Genomic DNA, 24,864 nt, shown 5'->3' with positions numbered 1-24,864 from the left:
ATGTGCAGTGTTAGTTTTCCTCCACACATAGCATTCTGCATTTTGGCTAAAAAGTTGAATTTTGGTCTCATCTGACCAGAGCACCTTCTTCCACATTTTGCTGTGTCCTCCACATGGCTTGTGGCAAACTGCAAATGGGACTTCTTATGCTTTTCCGATAACAATGGTTTTCTTCTTGCCACTCTTCCATAAAAGCCAACTTTGTGCAGTGCACGACTAATAGTTGTCCTATGGACAGATTCCCCCACCTGAGCTGTAGATCTCTGCAGCTCGTCCAGAGTCACCATGGAGCTCTTGACTGCATTTCTGATCAGCGCTCTCCTTGTTCGGCCTGTGAGTTTCGGTGGACTGCCTTGTCTTGGTAGGTTTACAGTTGTGCCATACTCCTTCCATTTCTGAATGATCGCTTGAACAGTGCTCCGTGGGAGGTTCAAGGCTTTGTAGCCTAAGCCTGCTTTAAATTTCTCAATAACTTTATCCCTGACCTGTCTGGTGTGTTCTTTGGACTTCATGGTGTTGTTGCTCCCAATATTCTCTTAGACAACCTCTGAGGCCATCACATAGCAGCTGTATTTATACTGACATTTGATTACACACAGGTGCACTCTATTTAGTCATTAGCACTCATCAGCCAATGTCTATGGGCAACTGACTGCACTCAGACCAAAGGGGGCTGAATAATTACGTACACCTCACTTTGCAGTTATTTATTTGTAAAAAATGTTTGGAATCGTGTACGATTTTCGTTCCACTTCTCACATGTACAACAGTTTGTATTGGTCTTTTACGTGGAATTCCAATAAAATTGATTCATGTTTGTGGCAGTAATATGAGAAAATGTGGAAAACTTCAAGAAGGGCGAATACTTTTACAAACCACTGTAAATATGGCAGCCTCCATATACTTCTCACTACAGTTGTCCTTTAAGAAGGCAAACTTCTGTTTTGCAGAGCATTTTTGTGAGAGCAGTTTTGGACCTTTTAGACCCTTACACACTCCTAGGAGTTCTGGTTCACCATGAGCTTGCTGGGCAATCTGGGGCCCTTTTCCACTAGCAAGCGTGATCGCAAGCACAAATCACCTGCGCTTCCAATCGTGCAAGCTGTTTTTTCCAGTATCCGCGTTTGGGCTGTACAGCCATTGGGAACGTAGCGTGATTGCAACGAGAATCGCACCAGCCGGCGATTGCAATGCGGCAAACAAAAAAAAAAAATCACAGTAGAGGAAAATGAGCGCTAGAGATCAGCAAAACGGCTGCGATTTGCTTTTTAAATCGGATTGCAACCAGTGGATATAATAATAATTTATTCACATCTGCTGGGGCTTCTGGGAAATATTTAACTAATCGGTTGCTAGATGAAGCCAGTCTTCAGTTACAAAAGACACACACATGCTTGTTCATGCTTGAACTATTTATAGTCAATTCATCAGTCTGTTTTACATATAATATTACGAAATTAAATATAAAAAAATCAAAATAAGTATCTTTCATTTATTAAGAGGATAAGTGGGGATCTAGAAAGCATTTAGGCATTAGAGCACACTCCTAAAAAAAATACACACTTCAAGGGTATTACCCCACCGGAGATACTTTGGAAATGCTGTCACTCATAAAGGGGTACATAAAGTAATAACGTTGAGATCCACTGGTTTACATCATCAATTGGTCATAAAGCATACTTTAAAGTCAGAGGCAATGTAGAACATCTATAATATCCTATACAAACTAAAGTATCCATTCCCATGATGGGTTAACTAGCAAATCTCTGAGAGTTATATTTAACAAGCGGCATTAGGCTAAGGTACAATCTGTGTATAACTAGATAACGGTTTTCTATTACACCTACGACCAGCTGCCAAGTTTCGCCTCTAACAGATGCAATTTTAACCACCTGGGGTTTTAGCAACTGTTTAAAAAACACATTTAACATTGAAAGGAAGCCTGCAGAGAGGAATGTGTATCTGCCATTTTTCTACTATTACCTGGCTGTCATGTTGATATTTTGGCTATAGTAGTTTCTGTGTGAGTAAGTCAGAAGCACCGTGAGAAGCATGCAGCAGTGCGGTCAAGGTGGGGGAAGAATGCCTGATCTGCATACTTGTTCTGGGTCAGCGACTCGTGAATGGCAGAGAATAAGCACAACAGCCAGACAGGCAGAAATGGCAGCTTATTTGTCTTACCTCAATCTTACTTTAACTCAGGCAATCAGGCAAGTGCGGCCCCTTGAAGAGAACCTAAGGTGAGAGACATATGGAGACTGCCATATTGATTTCCTTTTAAACAATGCACAATGCCTGGCTGTTCTGCTGATCATCTGCCTCTAATACTTTTAGCCATAGACCCTGAACTGTAGCTCCCACAGTCCCTCTTTAGGAGCCCTGTCCCTCTTTCCTCAATTGTCCCTCTTGCAGGACTTGGTCCCTCTTTCTATGTAAATATATGTATTTCTCTACTAAAAAATGTGTTTGATCGACTCTAAACTTTATTCCCATCCTTTACATTTATATTACTAATTGTAAAATGTTCATATGAAGGAAAATGAACCAGGATAGAAAGGACCCTTTTGTTTTGTATTATAAAACATATGTTTCTTATGAAATCTTTATGGTATGCGTGACTAGGGTTGTGACAGGGCCGTGATCAGGGGTGTGGCAGGGGCGTGGCTTAAGTGTCCCTCTTTCTCATCTCAAAAAGTTGGGAGGTATACCTGAACAAGCATGGAGATCAGATGTCCCTGACTGAAGTATGACTAGATTAGTTGCATGCTTGTTTCAGGTGTATGATTCAGAAACTACTGATGCCAGAAAGAGTGGCAGGTCTGCCAGGCAACTGGTATTATTCAAAAGGAAATAAATATGGCAGTCTCCATATGTCTCTCATCTCGGGCTCCCTTTAAAGCATTAGAGGTTGTGCAGCTACAGTTCTCAAACCCAAACCTGCCACAAGAACGCTTTGCAACAATCACAGACTTCCCTTTGACGTGCCAAGTATTGTAGATATCTCTATTTACACAAATAAGACAGAATGTATTTCCATATAGCAAGGCTGTGATTAAACAGTCCATTAATAATGCCGGATCCACACTATAAGCGCTTTTGTGAGCTCTTGCGTTTGACTAGCGCTTGCTGAGCGCTTGTTAAAAAAAAAAAAAATCACTCCCATTCACTTTTATTAAAATTGCAGCAATCACGTACGTTTTACGTGTATGCGATTGGGGCAATCGCGGCCATTTTAATGAAAGTAAATGGGAGCGATTTTTTAATAAGCGCTCACAAAAGCGCTTATAGTGTGGATCTGGCCTAATAGTGTTTCCAGTCCATCCGGAAATTCTGATTTACAAATGACTGTACTAAGTGTCTTTTCTGCTAATGCCTGACTTTCATTCTTACATCTATAGCCAGTTTTTGGCCTGAATCACAGAAGTGATTATATAGAATTACTTCTGTATCCTATATAATAGGCAACTGTCCCTGCGTACAGCAGGGACAGTTGTCTCTGTGTAGCTGGGTCTGTGCTTTTTGCTACTGCGCATGTGCACAGCACGGACCTAGCCTCACACAGGCAGGAGGACGGGGCCAGGGAGCCAGGCGGGCGTGTGAGCGGGTGGCCGGGTGTGCGCGATGGGCTGATGCGCGCAGGCGCGCGGAGACAGACTAAACAGGTTACTTAATAGAGTGTTGGTAAACAACAGACAAAGAATGGGTAGAAGAGAATGGGAAAAAGCTCAGTTTGTGCGACATCTTGAAATGGTGATTTTGAATGACACAAAATAATTAAAAAAAAAATGTTCTTCCATATCAGACATGCTTTATCTTACTGCTAAGGGTAGAAGAGAAAAAGACAAGTAGAGAAAAACTGAAAAAAAGTGCACATACATGTGAGTTGCAGGCTTTTACAATCAAACAGCAAATCGTTCAATAAAAATTCACTCCAACTTTGCCACATCACGGATGATATTCCTAGTGAGAATTCCAGAGGAAGTTCAGCCCAGAGTGAGTATCCATTAACAGTGTGCAAGCAGAGGCGTAGCTAGGGTTTTGAACGCCCGGGGACAAAAACAAGTTTTTGCACTCCTTCCCGGAGAAAATGGGTGTGGTCATATATCAGTATGTGGGCGTGGTCATGGAGGCCACCATGTGTGTATCCAGGAAGCCAACCCTGTAGGTAACCAGAGAGGCCATCTTTAGGTAGCAAGAGAGCCCGCCCTCCCCTTTAGGTAGCTAGAGTAACATGACTATGTACTTTGTAAAGTGCTGCAGAAGATGCCAGTGCTATATAAATACATAATACGGTAATAATATGGTAGGACATTTGACTATGTTAGGATTAGAGTGTGAGCTCCTCTGAGGACAGTCAGTGACATGGCTATGTACTTTGTAAAGTGCTTCAGAAGATGCCAGTAATAATAATATGGTAGGACATTTGACTATGACTATGGTAGGGATTAGATTGTAAGCTCCTCTATGGACAGTCAGTGACATGACTATGTACTCTGTAAAGTGTTGCATCAGATGTCAGTGCTATATAAATACATAATAATAATAATATGGTAGGACATTTGACTATGACTATGGTAGGGATTAGATTGTAAGCTCCTCTATGGACAGTCAGTGACATGACTATGACATGACTATGTACTCTGCAATATGCTGCAGAAGAGGTCAGTGCTATATAAATACATAATAATTATATGGTAGGACATTATACTATAAATATGGTAGGATTAGAGTGTGAGCTCCTCTGAGGACAGTCAGTGACATGGCTATGTACTCTGTAAAGTGCTGCAGAAGATGCCAGTGTTATATAAATACATAATAATAATCTGGTAGGACATTTGACTATGGCTATGGTAGGGATTAGATTGTGAGCTCTTCTGTGGACAGTCAGTTACATGACTATATACTCTGTAAAGTGCTGCTGAAGATGTCAGTACTATATAAATACATAATAATAATATGGTAGGACATTTGACTATGACTATGGTAGGATTAGATTTTGAGCGCCTCTGTGGACAGTCAGTGATATGACTATATATTCTTTAAAGTACTGCAGAAAATGTAAGTATTACATAAACAATACACAATGATGATAATAATAATATAAAGGTGGCCATACATAAGGTGACTTAGTGGCTCGACCATAAGATTTGATTATTATAATTGGAGACTATGAAAATTGATGCTGCCTGCCATGAGCATGCTCGATCGATGATGCAACCAATTTTGGGCCAAAATTGGTCGCATGTATTGAGCGGACATGCTGCAAGATGTATGGCTGACTTTATCGAACGGGTGTGCCATGGTAATGGCGTGCAATATCAGAATGAGCAAAGAATGTGACAGAACCCCCAGGTGCTGTTACCCCTAATGTAAAATGTTCACCCCCAGTGCAGTATACTTTACCTGCTGGCTCTGGGCTCCATCCACATACACGCACCCCAGGTGGTATACAGCGGCATATGTGGATGGAGCCCAGAGCCAGCAGGTAAAGTATACTGAACTGAACATTTTACATTGGGGAACTGCACCAGGGGCGGCGAATGCAGCGCCACAATACCGATTTCATGCTGGAATCGGCCTGTGGTGTATGGGCAGGCAACAGATCTCTCTCCGATCAGAGAGAGAGCTGTCTCTTAGTCGATCTTCCTATAAATCGTCTGACGTATGGGCACCTTAAATGGTTAACATGTTGGCACCGTGCACTAGTACACATGCATTTAGCTTGCTGTGTAATGTGTGTACAGGATGACAGGTACATTACATGACTGTGTATGCCAAAAAAAGAGTTTCTTAGAACAATTATTACCCGTCTATACTTCGTGTTTAGTGACCCTAGATCTGGTCACTGAGGCTGCAGAGGAAGGGGGAGGGCTGTGCAGGAGGGAGACTGTCAGTGAAAGTGGATATTTACTGCTGCTAGGCAAGGGGGCTGCCTGGGGGGACAGTATGCGGTTTGTCAGGAATGCTGTTTGGAGCTCAGCAAGAGCAGAGGTACTGACCCAGAACAAGAGACTGGACTAGGGGGAGAGCATAACAGCAGCAGCATGTTCGTGTAGAAACCTGGCCTGTCAGCTGAGCTGAGGGAGAGAGAGATGCACACAGTGACAGGACAGGACAGGAGAGCCCCTATACATGCTGCATGCAGCTATATACACAGATACATCTCACCCCACAGTCCCCCCCCCCCCTCCCGCATACCTGTCCATCCACACTCACTTCCTTGAATTACCCGGTCTCCTCTGCTCAGCCCCACCCCTGGAGAGGGGGCGCTCACGAGGAGTGCAGAGACTAAAGGAGAATGACTGTGCTGAGACTTGTTATTACAGTCGCTCCACTCAGTCTATTGCCAGCTCGGCACTTATCAATAAGGATCATGCGCCCTTGCTCTCCTCCTCCCGCACGGGGGCAAATGTACCCCTCTGACACCCCCTAGCTACGAGTCTGTGTTCAAGATACTTCAGCTTAATCTCTAAAGTATTACTCCATCTGTAGATGAGCATTTGGGGAATACATACTTCATAAATAATAATTTATTCTCTCAAGGCAAGACTCTTCCCTGTAGGCCAAATCTGGCCCTCAAGTGGTTTCCTCACTTTGCATTATGTTTCGCCCACTCTAGACCACCAGGGAAGGAACACTGGGGGTGAAGCCATAGATCACCAGGGAACCCATATGGAGGAGGTAGGAAGAAAGCACTACACACTATGGAACTGTATAGCGGTATGGGGGGGGGGGGCACTAGACCCCAGGGAACTATTTAGAGGTGCGAGTGGTGCACTAGACCCTAGGTTCTCAACGTGTGGTACGCGTACCCCAGGGGGTACTGCTGATGGTTCCAGGGGGTACTCAGGCTTGATGTACTTGACCAAGAATAACAAATTTAGAGTTTTAGAAAATGACAAATCTTATTTTAAAAACACCAAATTAGTGTTTTAAGTAATTAAAAGCAATAGTAAATGCTTGGAAATAGTTCAGAATCAATTATCATATACTACAATTAAATATATATTTGTCAAGGGGTACTTGTGATAATGTTTACTATGCTAGGGGGTACTTGGTGAGTACAGGGTTTTAAAAGTGGTACGTACCAATAAAATGTTGAGAAACACTGCACTAGACAACAGGGAACTGTATAGCGGACAAGGGAGCCTTTGACACCAGGAAACTGTAGAGGGGAGGGAGGAGGCATTAGACACCAGGGAACTGTATAGGGAAGGATGGAGGGCCATTAGATATCAGGGATCTTTATAAGGGATTGAGGTGGCCACTAGACATTCAGACTGGCATGGGACTCTGTCTTAGTGTTCAATTTCAGCCCATATTGTGTTTGAGATTGACACCCCTGATCTAGAGGAAGCAACACTTATTGGGATTGTCATGTATGCTTAGCTCTAGGTCAGAACCCCAACATAAGTAGAGTTATTCTCATCTGTGGCACAACAAAAGCCCAGTCCGAATAAACGACAGCAGCAGTCCCTACCACAGGAAGACTTTCCAGCGCCTGTCTTTGTTAGGGATTATTAGTATCTCACTGACCATCTCTATTGCCAGCCAATCATACTGAAAATGAGCAGCAACTTACCTCCGCCACAGACACTGTAGAGTCGATCTGCAAGTTGGGTAGTCTTATTATCACGGTCTCTCCCATTTCTTTGAGCCTGTATTCTCTAGCTTCCGGAGTTTGGAAAAGGTCAATGCAGATCAGGAAGTTTTCTGAAGCCTGTTCAATGTCACCCTAAAGGACAAATAACAAGAATACAGCACTTATAATATATGCAATACAATACCACTTCATCTTAGAAACCCAAATGGCATAAACGGAAACTAGACATACAAATGTCATCAGTAATGTGCAAGACAAATACAAATGATTATGTGAAAGGATAACCACTGCCTAAAGCCCCGTATACATACACTAGCCTGCCGTTTGGAGACGTCTAAGTCAAGAATCTAACTTGTACAGCTACTCCACAATATCATTTAAAGTTTCAGCAAGGATATTGTTCCCCTCTTTACCTCGCTTGCAGGTAAAGAGGGCTTGTAGAAGGCTTGAAAGTGATCAGGATCAATCGCTATGGCAACAGTTATTGTGGCTCTGAAACGCCCTTAAGAAAAATGTGACCACTTGAAAATAAGGCTTAATCAGGAAACTCCTACAGGCCTCCTCCACTCTGGAGGTCTTGAAATACCCTAAAATGCAAGTCTTAAAGTGTACCAGAGATGAATAATAAAAAAATATTCACACATACCTGGGGCTTCCTCCAGCCTAATCGCTCCCTCGGCGCCATCCTCTGCCTCTTAGATTTTCCATAAGGGGTCCCGGCATCTTTGGCCATATGCTCCTCCGTCTTCCTCTTGCAGCCAGGAGAGTTCTTCGCCTGTGCAGTAGTACTGTGCAGGCGCAAAAAGCTCCCGGCAACGGAACGGGACAGGCGTGCATGGCCAGGCCGCACATGCGCTGTAAACCCCAACTGGCCAAGACACCGAGACCACTTATGGAAGATCGAGGAGGCGGAGGACGGCGCCAAGGCCCTTATGGAAGATCGAGGAGGCGGAGGACGGCGCCAAGGCCCTTATGGAAGATCGAGGAGGCGAAGGACGGCGCCAAGGCCCTTATGGAAGATCGAGGAGGCGGAGGACGGCGCCAAGGGAGCAAGCTGAGGGAGGGGGCTGGAGAATGTCCCAGTTATGTATGAATTTTTTTTTTCCTCTATTCATCTCTGGGTTCCTTTCAAGATTACAGGACCTGCACACCTTGGCATTAAAGATTTTTCCATCGTTTGACTCTCACATACGTAGAGAATTTCTGTTGTATATAAACTGGGTGCTTGTGCTCACATTTTCACCTACTAGAAGCTGAGGCCTACATAAACCACATAGGTAATAGCCATGAAAGTCCAGTGAATCATATCGTAATGTTATTTCTATCCACTTTTTTTTTCATAGTCGAGTTTGTCTGTCCACCCGCTATTACAGGTCAGAGGGGATATGAGCTCACTAAGTATTTGAGTATTTTAATTTTAACAACCTTAGCAACCTTTTCTCAGCAGCTACAAGCCCCCTCTTACAAACATTGACAAAACTTGCTCCAGTGGAGTTCAATTCTGGTTTGGACAAATTAGCAGTTCCCAAGAGATACTTAAAGGAATACTGTAGGGGGTTGGGGGAAAATGAGTTGAAGTTACCCGGGGCTTCTAATGGTCTCCCGAAGACATCCTGTACCCGTGCAGCCACTCATCGATGCTCCGGCCCCATCTCCGGTTCACTTTAAAGTCTGAAAACCACTGCGTCTGCGTTGCAGTGTCTTCGATCCCGCTGATTTCACCAGGAGCGTACTGCACAGGCACATACCATACTGGGCCTGCGCAGTATGCTCCTTTTGACATCAGCAGGAGCGAGGACACGGCAATGCAGGAGCAGTGGTTTTCAGACTTTAAAGTCTGAAATTCCAGAAGTGAACCGGAGGCGGGGCCGGAGCATCGGTGAGTGACTGCGCGGGCACAGGATGTCTGCGGTGGAGCATTAGAAGCCTCGTGTAAGTTCAACTCATTTTCCCCCGACCCCCCCTAAAGTATTCCTTTAAGAGTGTATTTTAAGATGTTAAGATCCCACTTCATTACATTTAATGGAAAGGGTTCTTAATGTGTTAAAATGCACGAATGAAGAGAAAACTATAGAAACTTGGCCAGAAGCAAGGAGGCAGGAGCTACAAGGTTAAAGACTAGCAAAGGAAGATAAACGTTGGGTATTGTTGGACCAGGATTTAGAAGAATTAGAACGTAGTATGTTACTTTGCCAATTTCTAAATTTAGAACTTTATTCTTTAAGCCTCAAATAAATCTGAAATGAATACATTCTTTAAGTACTTTACCTTTATTCAAACATACAGTGCTGCCCATCTGCACCAGTGTACATTTCAGCTTGACAATGAACCAAAACACACAGCAAAAGTGGTGAAGAAATGGTTAGCAGACAACAACATTGATGTTTTGGAGTGGCCCAACCAGAGTCCTGACTTGAATCCAACTGATAATCTGTGGAGGGAGCTAAAGATCAGGGGCGATGGCAAGAAGACCCTCCGAAACCTGAAAGATTTGGTGCTCATTGCTAAAGATGAATGAGCAAAAATACCTGGAGACATGCAAAAAGCTGGACTGCAATTATAGGAAGCGCTTGATTGCTTTAATAGCCAATAAAGACTTTTCTATTGATTATTGAGAAGGGTATGAATAATTTTGGACTGGACACTTTTGCTCAAATATTAATATATTTTTCCCCACAATAATGCCTCCAGTACATTGCCTTATTATCTTTTGGAAGATGCCCATGTCATTTCCCGACAAAAAATTACTTGCTGGTTGAATAAAAGTAACAAAGTCAAAATTTGGCAGGGGTATGAATAATTATGGGCAGCACTGTACATACATATCTGGCTGTAAGCCCCTTAGCTAATTTTATAAAAACACATTACTATTAACCACTTAAGGACCACGGCAATTTCTAATGATCAGTGCTGCGTGGGCTCTACAGCCCGCAGCACCGATCAGGATTTAGCCAGGGCGGTCAGACATCCCCCCTTTTTTCCCCACTAGGGGGATGTTCTGCTGGGAGGGTCTGATCGCCGCCGGCTTGCTGCGTTTTGCGGGGGGGGGGGCTCTTCAAAGCCCCCCTCCGCAGCGTTTTATGCGCTCCCTCCCTACCTCTGCCTCCATGTATTGCGCAGGACGGTTATCCGTCCTGCGCATTGTACGATAGGCTTCAGCCTATCATACGCCGGCGATCCCCGGCCAATCAGAGGCCGGGGATCGCCGATCTGCCTTACGGCGCTGCTGCGCAGCAGCGCCGTATGATGGTAACAGCGGGGATTTCTTCCCCGCGTGTTTACATTACGTGTGCGAGCCGCTATCGGCGGCTCGCACACTGTTCACGGAGGCACCCTCCGTGAACTGGCATGGAAAGGCCTCCATGCTATACCACTAACGACCAGGCGCCGCCTATCAGCGTTAGCTGGTTGTTAAGTGGTTAAACACTGGGAGAAATGTAACCCTTATTTGACGAAAACGGTTACCAATCTGCTTAAAGTGGATCCGAGATGAACTTTTACTCATTGCATATTTGTGTTCCTTTCCTATTGTTTATAGCGCATTCCTCAAGCCAAATACTTTTTTTTGTTTTTGTTTTAATACTCTAATTCGCTATAAACTAAACAATCCACGCCCACAGGTTTTCAGAGAGCCAAGGCACTATCAGATAGTAGCAAAGGGCTCATGGGAGCTCAGTCTGGGCAGGAGGAGGGGGAGGTATTACTATCCAGAGATTTCAGAGGCAGAGGGGAGGAGGGAGGGGGAGGGGGGCTGGATCAGGTTGTTTTTTTTTGCTCAAGATGCAGACAAGCCTGCCTCTGTGTAATGTTTACAAACATGGCTGCTGTCATTGGCGTCAATTCACCAGAGAGGATTTACTAAGAGAAAAAAGGTAGGTAGTTTATCTCATGAGGTATTTTAACACTCTGGAGTCAATTCACCAGTGTGAGAGGACAGAGAGAACCGGGATCAGTGTAGTGAAGGCAGTTATTGTCCATTTTTGGAGAAATGTTTGACACATCACAAACCGGAACAGAATACAATGCATTGGTGTGGCAGGGGATAATGGAGAGATATGCATGAGGAAAGTGTGAGAAAGCAGAGAGTTAGGTAATAGGTATTAATGATTTACATGGGATACTTTTTCTCTCTGTAAGCTTGAAAGTGAAGCATTGTGGGTAGGAGGCGGAGTTTTACCACTACCTGACCAGAGTATTCCCGCCTTTTACTGCCGGATCATATCATAAATCATATCACGAGTGAGTCTGAACTTCTTCACCACCTCTGTCTCAGTAAAATTATCAAGAACTGTTCTCTCACGAAAAATACGAGGGGCGATTAAACAGACCCTCCTCCTGCGCCTTCGTCTCCTCATAATATAAGCAAGCTCTAAGGCCTAGTGCACACCAGAGCGGTTTGGCTGCGTTTTGCGATCCGCTTGCGGCTGTGGATACGCTTGGGTGATGTATTTCAATGGGCTGGTGCACACCAGAGCGGGAGGCGTTTTGCAGAAACGCATACTCCCGGGCTGCTGCAGATTTTGGATTGCGGAGGCGTTTCTGCCTCAATGTTAAGTATAGGAAAAACGCAAACCGCTCTGAAAAACGGCACTTCAGAGCGGTTTGCCAGGCGTTTTTTGTTACAGTAGCTGTTCAGTAACAGCTTTACTGTAACAATACATGAAATCTACTACACCAAAAACACTTCACAAAACCGCAAAATGCTAGCTGAAACGCTACAGAAAAATAAGAAATAGCGTTTCAAAATCTGCTAGCATTTTACAGATCTGCTAGCGGTTTTTGGTGTGCACCAGGCCTAACAGAGTAAGCTCAAAAGGCTCCATCTTCCACAGCAGCAGCTGCTGTGTGAAAACCACGATATCTCCAGGTTCATTCAGGGGATAAAGAGATGAAAAAATAACGAATGGCCACACCCCCTTTCTTTCCTGGTGAATTGTGATTTGGAGAAAAACTAACTACTAACTATCACTTATTTATCTCATACTTATCTCACATTTATCTCTTGCATTTCTCTCTGTCGATATTTTCCCCTATACTTCTGGAGAATTGCTATTTGGAGATATCACAGGAGGTAAATTACCTCCCAAGAGATAAATAGGTTGGTAACCTCTGGTGAATTGACGCCATTGGCCTCAATTCACGGAGCATTATCAAACGTTTATCAAACACTTTATGAAACGTTTGATAATTTACCTCATGGGTAAAATCTCATTTTAAATTCACTAAGGCCTCAATTCATGGAGCATTATCAAACGTTTATCAAACACTTTATCAAACGTTTGATAATTTACCTCATGGGTAAAATCTCATTTTAAATTCACTAAGGTGTTATATATTTATCGAATGTTTTACCGATAAAACGTTCAACAAATATATAACACCATAGTGAGATTTTACCCATGAGGTAAATTATCAAACGTTTGATAAAGTGTTTGATAAACGTTTGATAATGCTTCATGAATTGAGGCCTAAGGTGTTATATATTTATCGAATGTTTTACCGATAAAACGTTCAACAAATATATAACAACTTAGTGAGATTTTACCCATGAGGTAAATTATCAAACGTTTGATAAAGTGTTTGATAAACGTTTGATAATGCTCCGTGAATTGAGGCCATTGTATCACAGGAAGAAAAATTCATATTCTATTAAAGCTGTTTGCAGCTACATTTGCTGTGTAAACTATCTAAACTTTAGAGAAGATATATAGACAAGTTACTGGTTATAGTTAGTTTTTCATCTTGGATCCGCTTTAAATTAAACAGACTCTGTTAGCTCCTATGCTGTTATGATCATGTCTGCAGCATGTACTGCTGGCTGCAGTTTTACTGAAGACAAGCAGTTTTTGATGTCATTACATGCATTTGCTTGCATAGTTTGGGTTGCACTCAAACTAGTTGCTGATTCCATCTGTAGTGGCTCTGCAGTTCTGGCCAGCTCAGGATTGAATAATTACCATTCACCTGTGTGGGAATCTGCATGTCTGCTCCCATTGGATGACCTCAGTATAAAGATCTGCTCCTCGGGCTATCATAGTTTCAGATCAGTCTGTTACTCTGTTCTGGCCCCCCTCGCTTCTAGATCTCGTGTGGATTGCACTGACTCCTGCAAAGGGATCAGTGAGTCCTTCTAAGTCCTGTTCTGTTTATTCAGTATTTGTTACTTGCTAGTCTTTCATCATATATCGGTTCATCGCCAATATATACGCATGCTAGCGTGTTTGTTATTTTCCTTGTATTCGGGTTACGTTAATACATCAGTGTCGCCGATATATACGTACACGAACTGTTTATATCCTGTGTTCAGTCAGTCAGCTTTCAGCATGTTTTGGTAGGTTGCGCGTATCGTGATCACCCGTGCTTAGCTAGTCAGTCCTGTTCCTGTTGCCTTGCGTGGATTGTGCTCGCTTCTGCGTAGAAGTAGCGAATCTTTCCTAGTCCTGCTCCAGTTCTTAGTTAGTGTTCCTTGCTTATGTCATATATCGGTTTATCGCCGATATATACATATGTCAGTTAGTCGTTTGTAGTTCATTGATAGCTGTAATCGTAATACGCTAGGAAATCTTACCTATTGTATATTTCTATGTACTACGTCTGCCTTCTTTGACTCTATTTCCCGACTATTCTGTCCTGTTCTTGTGAGGCACGCCACCGCTGCAACCGCATTGGCTGCTTCATTCCAGTCTATCTTGTTATGGACACTTGCTGTCACTTAAGCAGTGACTAGTTAAGCAAGCGTTCATTCTGTTACCTGTCCTGATCTTCTGAGGTCTGGTTTATGCACTCAGCGCTACCTTGCGCTGAGCCACTATAGTGGAAGGATTGTTTGTGGCTGTTCGGATCTACGCCTGCTCTGTGCGCCACATCTCCGGTTGGAGTCAGTCCTCTCCTCCACTAAACTGGGGATATCCTGGTTCCTTGTGCTAGCGTGTGTACCTCCTTCACGTCAGGATATACACCACGTGGACTGTGGAGAATATACCACCAAGCGTAACATATGCAAAATAGGAAAACCAACTTATAAAGGGAGCTTTAGGCCCGGTTCACATTAGCGTTCGCTATCCGGATTTTCCGGATCTGTTCCGGACCGCATACTGTACAAACGGAACGTACGTTCCGCATAGCAATGTAAAGTCTATGCGGACGTTCACACGTGTCCGTTCCGTACAGTACGGAGCCGGATCGGATCCAGTCTCCGGACTCTTTTCCAACATGCGCTATTTTTTGGGTCCGGATCTCCGGCCCACGCACCCGGACCGGAGCCGGACCTGAGCCTGACAGCACCATCAGGAACACAGAAACCAATGGGGAACGGAAGGCACGGAACACACTGCCTACAAAAACCTGACGTTCTACCCCACTTCCTATGCGTATGCAAGCGGCCATTTCGGATGGGGACACATGGGCCCAGCATATCTGGAGTGGAGCAGCAGTGACAGACGTGCTGGAGCTGTTTGGCAGAATGTCAGAGGTGGAGGTGAGGCCTACAGCGGAGGAACCTGATTCTACACGTGCACCAAGTGCACCTTCTGCTGACCCCAACATTTTTTTTTTTAAATTTCGCTATTTTTTGCCCACGGATCCGGATGGCAGCCTGATGCATGCCTGATACAAACGGACCTGATCCGGATCGGAACCGTACGGTTCTGATCAGGATCAGGTCAGGATCCGATCAGGATCCGGTCCGTTTATTTGCCAAAACGCAAGTGTGAACGGGGCCTAACTAAAAACGTTACTTCTTCAAGTCAGTTATAGGAGTTTTAAGACAACTGTCAGCCACAATATATACTTTTAACAGTTACCCCTAACTGATATAATTAAAACACTTAGACCAGAATCTTTTTATGTAAAATATATTCCTGTAGTTATATACATAGAATATACAAAAATTGCATAGAAACAGGTTCAACAGGTCAGCAAAAAAACCAAAAACAAACACAGAAAACTGTAAAATAGTTAAACATAAAAAAGGAAGCTGGATTAAGATATACGAATATATGTTTTATATCCTAATTCAGCTTCTGTTCCTTATGTTAAATGCCTTTCCTACAATTTTCTGTATTTTGTCTTGACATGACAGAGCCTTCGTCACCCCATCCCCCCCCCCCCCCCCCCCCCACCAAAAAAAACAACAAAAACCATTTCGACCACAAAATTAAAAATGTGATTAAAAAAATGTTAATTTAAATGCAAACACCTTCAGTTTGTACAGAAAGTGTCTATTCTCAAATATATATAATTTCATCAAGTTCATGCAGTTGGCAAAGACAGGTCCTTTATTACCACTAAAATGAAACATAGTAATATGACTTAACACTGCTCTAGGTTACCAAATCAAGAGGATAATGATAGTGGACAGCAGTACTAAATCCTCTTATACAAGATGGTGTGAAAACAAACAGCACGCGCCAATCAACCAACTAACCTGCAGAGCCAAGAATCTTGCCTTCAGCCAGTACACTCTCGCCACATAAGTGAGCCAGCCATCTGGAAAGAGATCGCGCTGCGAAGCTGCAAGACCCATCATCAGCTGATCCTCCAAAAAGCGAGAGCCTGGGAAATCTGCTCCAAAACTCTCTCCATTCACTCCATTAGGACCCTTCCAAGGGGATGCTACAACCACAGAAAAATTGATATTAACCTTATGCACATACATAGATACTGAAAATGCAGACTGACTGAAAAGCTGAGTTGTTACCTAAACCACTCTTCACTTTGGCCAGAAGCCACTGGTCAGCTGAAGCTCCAAGCAAGTTAAACTCATGACCATCATGTCCTGTTTAAACCAAATAAGAAGAGGAAATTGTGATCCATATAAAGCACATATGAAGCAATGTAATGGCAAGACATGGCCATTTGTAACATACTGTGCCCCCCCCCCCCCCCCCCCCCCCCGAAAAAAAAATGCTGTGCTTGTAAACCCAGGAGCTGAAAGTGTTTTATTGCTTGATTAACATTTCCAGTACAAGCTTTAAAGAAATTGTTTATTGTCAACGACGGAGGTGTAAAACCATTTCTGGAAGTGCTTTAAAAGTACCCGAGTCTGGAAAATACCTACTGATTGAAACCCATGGTGGGCTAGATCCTCCTGAGTGTGCTGACGCTGCTCATTGTCCTTGGGTCCCCCCCTCTGCCATATCAGGTACTGTTATCTCTGCAGCCAACAGGTGGAAGTCCCTCCGAATGGCACAGAGAGATTCTGAACTGCGCAGGCACAATTTATTTTCATGAACATCCTCTACTACCACATCTGCCTAAACTACTATAGCCTCCTTCCCCTTAAAATGCCTCCAATTCCCCTGTACCCCAGCAAAACTCCTACACTGACAGCACACAGGATCTTCAATCCTGAGATCCTATCTATTCTGATGGAAGGTAAACCCATTACAGAAGAGAACCCCGTTATTCTATTCCTTATGGAAGCAGCTGGCAATGAGAGGGCTACAGAAGTCCTCCAGCGTAATGGGTAGTCTGCTTGTAGGAGAATCTCTACAGTGTAAGATATAAAACACATGCTGAAAGTCTGAAGTGGTTTTGAAGGATGAAGAGTGATTAGAAAAAAGGAAAAAACAAAAACTATTTAAACGGTCCTTGAACTGAGAGCATTTTAAAAGCTGCTATTTAACCCCTCCACCCCCATTTTTTTAGTCCAGACTTCCTGTTTGCATTGTTGGTCTTTGTGTTTGATTAGTATGTGGGTTACATTTCTAGGTTACTGCGTTCGGAGAAACACTGACTTATAGAAGCACAGAATGGCCTTGTAGGCGCAACTACAAATCCACAGTTGAGAAGCCTGTTGTAAGCCTAAAAGAACAGCCATAACCAAGTCCATTATTTCCCATACAGTGGTATAAAACAATTCATGTAAAATATTCTTCTTACCCGAATGTGCTGATTCTTGCAGTCCCTAAGAAGTGGGTTGGGCAGTCCACTACTGTGCTTCCTCCAGCTATTGTATATATTGAGCACAACTTCTGCTAAGCCCAGTGGCCACTTCACCAAGAACTTCTGAGCAATCACTTTCAGATATCTCATCAAAAGCTCCAAAATGCCTCCGTTTTCCATGTTATCCAGCAAGAACTGGTGCACATCCCCCTTTTCTGTAATGAAAAATAGCTCAATACAGAGAAGAGACAAAGAGCTTACTGTAAAGCTGGCCACTAACGGTCCATTTCTGAAATTCTGATCAGAAGTGAAATATTGTAATACATCGTTCACTACACCATCAACGAACCAATCTTTGCTTCCTATCGATCACAGCCAACAAGAAAATCCAAATTTTCGTTCATAATCGATTGTGTCCACCAATGGAGATTATTTACAACCAATCCCATCAGAATTTCTGATCGCTCAAACGATTTTTCGCTAGAAATTGGACCGTTAGTGGCCACCTTAAGTCTTTTCAGTATTACAAGACACACATGTGAACCAATCTTTGCTTCCTATCGATCACAGCCAACAAGAAAATCCAAATTTTCGTTCATAATCGATTGTGTCCACCAATGGAGATTATTTACAACCAATCCGATCAGAATTTGTGATCGCTCGAACGATTTTTCGCTAGAAATTGGACCGTTAGTGGCCACCTTAAGTCTTTTCAGTATTACAAGACACACATGTGAAACAAATCTTAGTTATGCATCATTCACACTGTACGCTGAAAAACAAATGTGTTTTAACCGATAAGTTGTTCCATAGCAGTGCACTGTGAAAAAGCTTTCAGTTAAAAATCATATAATCTGAGCTGACCCATAGGGAAACATTGATATTACCTTCACTTGGGCTGTACATCAGTTGACTGCTCCGTTATGACTGACAACACTGAACTCAGTGTGAAAGGGTCCTTCAATGTCCTTTCACACTAAGGGCTTGATTCACTAAACCGTTATAACTGATATCACGGTCGCGCTAGCATTTTGCGGGCGTTCTAACGCACGTAACTTTTTTTGCGCAAATATGAATTTTTGCGCAAAATCGGACGTTTTTGCGCACAAAACATTACACGCGTTATAACGTGCGCAAAACGCTAGCGCGACCGTGATAATAGTTATCACTGTTTAGTGAATCAAGCCCCAAATCAGTTATAACTAACCGGACAACTAATGTGCAAAGTAATGTTCATGTTTTCCTATGGCTCAGTTCACAATATATACATTTTAACTGAAAGCTTTTTTCATAATCCACTGCTATAGAAAGTTAAAATGCATCACTTGAGCCTTATTTGCCTGATACCGGTTGTGAACCCTTTCCTGTGACCTGACCAAACCTCCTGTTTGCCGCCTGCCTACTGATCTTAGCCTGAACCCAACCAAGCCTTTTGATTGCCGCCTACTGTTGTGACCCTGACTACATCTGTCTGCCGCCAGCCTCGATCCTAGCCAGTAACCTCTACTACGCCTGCCTCCCTAATCTGTATCCATCTGATTGGCTCTGCATTGCAGCTTCTGTGTTTTCCTGTCACCGGTGGGGCAATCCCAGAGGTTGTGACCTGGTGGCCACCAGGCAGCAAAGCAGTCAGTTGCTTGCGGGCTCTCGCTCGCCGCTTGCAGGGTGCTCTGGTGAAGACCTGTGGCCACTTAGACTCAACGCACTGGGAGAGCCCACGGCAACCTCCTGTGACGAGATCAACAGGTCTTGTTTCAGAAGTCGTAACACCAACACTACCAGCCACTAGGTGATAGGCTGCACGGCAGCTACACCTTAGAGCAGGGCTTTTCAACCTGTGGTACGCGTACCACCAGTGGTACTTTGCTGTTGACCAGGTGATACACTACAAGTTTGACTGCCACTTAAGATTACCTGCCTGCTGCTTGTCCTGGTCCCGTCCTGCAAAGTTTGGCTACCCCTTGCTTGCTCCTCACTGTGCTGCCCAGCAACATAATTCAAACCTCAGATCAGCAGTGAGGAGACAGCCAGGTGAATGGTGCACAGTGATGGCGGGTATACTTCAAATAAAGGAAGTGACATCACTGCTCACTTCCTGTAATTGAAGTATATATACCGCCACTGCACCATTCACTGGGTTATCTCTTCACTGCGGCCGGGTTACTACTGATCTGAGGTCTGAACTATTCCGCAGGGCAGCACAGCAAGGAGTGAGGGGGAACTGAACTTTGTGGTGAGTCACTGCCCAGCTCTCTGGTGGTGGGGGGAGGCTACCTATACTGAAACAGGGAAGGGATGGAGGAACTGGAAAGGCTACCTATATTGGTAATCTGTAGGCTAGCAATCTAATTTTAGTCTTTTCCCACCAAGGTCTCCTGCTATTCCCCTCCCATATGTCCCCCTTTTCTTAAAGTGTACCTGTAAGAAAAAAGTTCCCCTGGGTGGTACTTCCCTCTGGATCTTAAATAGGCTTCCCCCTTCCTCCTCAGTAGAAGGGATCCAGCGCTGGGGCTCCCTGAAGATCTCCTCATTGACGTGAGTGGATGCGCAGTAGCAGCTCTCCGCTTGGGCTCCGGCCGAAACAGCCGAGCCCGATTAGGTCAGATCTACTGCGCAGGCACAGTGGTGGCACTTGACATTTTCCAGGCAATAAAAGTGGTACAATTACTGAAAAGGTTGAAAAGCCTTGACTTAGAGAACCTTTCCTGCCGCCAGAACAAGGTACAGTATGAAGCTTTGCTGCCGCGCTACTCTGCACCCAAGGACCTATTCCCCTCAGCTCCTGTGCCCTGCTACCACTGTGGGGAATAGGGGGGGGGGGGGGGGCTATTGTTATGCCCCTGGCTGCATAATATATTGGCAATTTAAATAAATAACACATTCAAATGTACAGATTACAGCTACCTTTTCCTTAATTGCTTCCAATGTTAAAATATGCTTAACCACTTCACCACTGAGGGGTTTTACCCCCTGACCATCAGAGCAATTTTCACCTTTCAGCGCTCCTTCCATTCATTCGTCTATAACTTTATCATTACTTATCACAATTAAACAAACTATATCTTGTTTTTACCACCACCAATTAGGCTTTCTTTAGGTGGGACATTATGCCAAGAATTATTTTATTCTAAATGTGTTTTAATGGGAAAATAGGAAAAATGTGGGAAAAAATTCATTTTTTTTCAGTTTTCGGCCATTATAGTTTTTAAATAATGCATGCTACTGTAATTAAAACCCATGAAATGTATTTGCCCTTTTGTCCCAGTTATAAAACCGTTTAAATTATGTCCCTATCACAATGTTTGGCGCCAATATTTTATTTGGAAATAAAGGTGCATTTTTTTCAGTTTTGCGTCCATCCCTAATTACAAGCCCATAGTTTCTAAAGTAACAGTGTTGTACCCTCCTGACATAAATATTTAAAAAGTTCAGTCCCTAAAGTAACTATTTATGTATTTTTTTTATAGTAAATTTTTTAATTTTTTTTTAATTACAAAAAAAAAAAATGGGAGTGTGGGAGGTAATGAGTTAATATTTTGTGTAAAAGTAATTTATTTGTATGTGAAAAATGTTTAGGGTGTAGTTTTACTATTTGGCCACAAGATGGCCACAGTAACTTTTTGTTTAATGCGACCTCCAAGCGTCCTTCCGGACTCTTGGAGGAAGTACTAGGAGGCTGGGTAAGTGTTTTTTTTTTCCACAATGATCGCGCTGCTCATCGGAGAGCAGCGGATCATTGCGGGGCTTAGATCAACGAACGGGAATGGATTTTCCCGTTCATTGATCTCCGGGCGAGCGGCGTGTTTACGAGCGGCCGGCGGCGTTTTTACGAGCGGGAACGCGGGCAGCGGAAAGTACGGATTTCTCCGTCCCTGGGGGTTAAAGGATGGAAAAAGGGACGGAGAAATTCGTATGGGCGGGGGTAAAGTGGTTAAAAGATACAACAACAACATAATATGTAACTGACCTGACTCCATGAATGTAGTGGAATCAAAAGACATCACACGACTTCCAGCACGGAAGTTTTCCTGCTTAGTGTCTGACTGCATCTCATAATTGCCAATGGAATCCTCTTCTTCCTCAGAGTCAGATTTACGCAACCTGAATGAAATACACAACAATGGCAGGGCAATGATAAAGGAGTTAAAAACTCTGCACTGAAATCTGAACATATACCTTGCACAGGGTAAACCGTTTAAATATGACTAAACACAGAGTACACATATGCCCATTATCTCATCAGTATAGCTCCTGTGGTGATGTCAAGAACTGAATCAGTTTTATGGCCATATCCTATTTACAGATGTAATGAGAGAATTTAACAAAATTTTGTACAGACCGGGATTGTGTTTCTGCACATTTTAATCAGTTATTGTGCTTACATTGATCATGATGAAGTGCAAAATACATCAACATGCAAACGATGCAATTGTTTATTTGAAAGAAATGCCTTGGGTACATTGAAAAGCTACAATGGGTTTCAGTGGGGAAATGCATGTCTTGGCAAACTACAAAAACACATGCATCTTCCAGAGCACAAAAATTGCACTATTGGGAATGACCCCTACCAATACGATACTCATTGTCAGTTAATATGCTGAGGAGACACACAGCACTTCTGGCTGACAGTGCTGGGAACTGTCCTTGCTATTGGTATAACAGAATAAGTCCATCATTGTAATTCTTAGGAATGTCCAAAATGGCATATAATATCCCAGAACAGAACCAGATTATTAGTATCATGTATAGTTTCTCCATGCTTTTGAAGAAAACAAAAAAATGTATTTATTTGGTCATAAATGGTATGCATTAACGATACATAACTGCACAGTAGTATACCTGGAGGGTAAAAACTTTAACAGCAGTTCTTGAAAATCAATTCTTTCTTCCTTCTTGCATTTGGTGTTGCGTACACGGGCAGAGCGTCGTTTGGCTGTCTCTCCAGCATCCTCAGACACCCTCTTCCTCTTCACCCCTTTCTTGGCTTTATCACTAGCTGACTGATCTGGGTAATGCAAACATTGGTAAACAAGTAATTAGGAGTGGTTTCAAGTCTATTGTACATCACAGATCGTTCACAAACATCTCAAGTCCAAGGTAAGTAGAGAGTTCCACCCTAGTGGTATGAAACTTCGCTTTTCTTCTTTGCTCTAATATATTCTTTACAGCAAAAAATGTACTACCACAAAAAAAAAAAAAAAACACTGGTAGCAGAACAATATTCAAACAGCTTAACACAGCACTTTCTTCTTCAGTGGGAAGCTTAGCAGGCTGTTGCCGAACTTGAGGAAGTGATTACAATAGTAGCTGATAAGAAAACATACAAGAGAATATAAACAAACACTGCTGGCCGAGTCTCGCCTGAATACAAACCAAAAGTGTACACAGAAGACACATTCTCGCTGGATACATTGTAAAATATAAATACAGCACCTATGGAATAAATTACTATGGCAGCTTTTAGTGCAGATAAACTGTACTTCGGGAACTTGTAATTTCTAAACAGATAATGCTACTTGTGCACAAAAGCAAATATGATATATGAGTGATTAAAAAAAATAGAAAAATATGTTTTTACTGAATTTATGACAGAGTTTAATCCCTTCTTAAAGAGAAATTCTGGGAGCATAGAAAAGCCCCATGCACATTCCTACATTCAATTCACTTAGAAAATTATACAAAAAATGTAAAATAGCTATGGATATCCTGAATATGCAATTATTGCCCTTAAAGGACACCTGAGGTGAAAATAATCTAATGAAATATACAATTGTATCTATCATCCGTCACCTAAAAATGACAAAGATATTCCACAGTTTTATTTTATATTTAAATCTACTATTTAACCTCCTTGGCGGTATGGACGAGCTCAGCTCGTCCATGACCGCTGGAGGGCGCCGCTTTAAACAATTTTTTTTTTAAAACACAGTTTGCTAGCTGCGTGTGGGGGACGATCGCCGCCGCCGATGCGCCGCTACCCGCCACATAAAGGCCCCCCCTCCCTCCCGAGACCCCTGCGCAGCCTGGCCTATCAGTGCCAGGCAGCGCTGAGGGGTGGATCGGGACTCCCGATGACGTCATCACGATCGTCGGCATGACGACGGGGGAAGCCCTCCAAGAAATCCTGGATGGGCTAATGTGCCGGAAGCGAACGGAAAGGTGAGTAAGACGCCGCCGGGAGGGGGGAATCATGTAGCTAGCGCTAGGCTAGCTACAGGATTAAAAAAAAAAAAAAAATACTGCTGCGCCGCCACCCTGGCGATCTTAATAGAACGCCAGGGTGGTTACGTTTTTACTGTTTTATTGTTTTGCTTAATGACACATTCATTGAAGTATGCCAAATCTATGAACTATTGACCCTTTTTATCTCTTTCCTGCACTCAGAAGCCATTTTCTGCTAAGAAGGTGTTTTATAGTTTTAATTTCTTATCAGTGAGGGTCACACTGTAGTCTGAACCAGTCGTGACTCCTGACAGGAACTGTCATTTACATATCTGATGTTTAACTCTTTCAGACAAAGAAAGAAAAAAAAGGAACACAGCATAGTTATTTGTGTGCTAGGCACTGTACACATGTCTATACAATGTTAATTTTAAGGTCTTGTGCGCTCCTCCCTGCAAATGAACCACTAAATCCCAGATATATATATATATATATATATATATATATATATATATATATATACACTGGGCCGGATTTACCATAAGGCACTGTAGGCACGTGCCTACAGGCGCCTGATGATGGAAAGGCGGCTCACTCCCCTCCCTGAGTGTCTCCCTCCTTTCCTGTGCAGAGTCTTTATGAGAGTGTAAATTAGAGGTTACTCACCCTGCTCTCAACATTCCACTGATGTGCTCTCCCTTCAGTCAGGGGTACCTCTAGCTACTTAATACTGAGGTTCCTCTAGCTACCTAATACTTGGGGGCACCTCTAGCTATTTATTATTGGGGTACTACTGGCTATCTAATACTAAGGTGCACCTGTAGCTACCTATTATGACAAGGGAAGTGAGGGAGAAGTGACAGCTGGGACAGCCAGCACACTTGCAGTGGAGTTTGGTCGGGGGTTTTAGGTTCATGGAGGGCGGAGTCTAGGGTGCCAGGACATCTGTGCCTATAGGCTCCTGAGAGGTAAATCCAGGCCTGTATATATATATATATATATATATATATATATATATATATATATATATATATATATATATATATATATATATATATGTATTTCTCACAGAAAGTTGGATCGCTATATACCTAACTGAGTGTGTACCTCAATAAGCAAAAATAAATAAAAACTTGGTATAGCGCTCAACAACATACACTCCTAACACCCAGAAAACCATTCCATAATATCTTATAGCATCATCCTTGAAAAAA

The 24,864-nt window shown here is 43.1% G+C and overlaps 1 protein-coding gene across 1 annotated transcript in view; it reads right to left on the bottom strand.

The window, feature by feature from the left end:
• The window catches only part of CABIN1 (calcineurin binding protein 1), a 306,607-nt gene that overhangs the window by 234,226 nt on the left and 47,517 nt on the right, over positions 1-24,864 (bottom strand). The window contains 7 exon segments of the mRNA XM_068238192.1: positions 7,583-7,735; positions 16,029-16,216; positions 16,302-16,340; positions 16,343-16,379; positions 17,486-17,703; positions 21,456-21,589; positions 22,328-22,493. Of these exon segments, the coding sequence (XP_068094293.1) occupies positions 7,583-7,735; positions 16,029-16,216; positions 16,302-16,340; positions 16,343-16,379; positions 17,486-17,703; positions 21,456-21,589; positions 22,328-22,493 (935 nt within the window).

Source organism: Hyperolius riggenbachi, chromosome 1 (genome assembly GCF_040937935.1).
Source record: "Hyperolius riggenbachi isolate aHypRig1 chromosome 1, aHypRig1.pri, whole genome shotgun sequence".
Lineage (NCBI taxonomy): Eukaryota > Metazoa > Chordata > Amphibia > Anura > Hyperoliidae > Hyperolius > Hyperolius riggenbachi.
This window is presented reverse-complemented; position numbering and strand designations above follow the sequence as displayed.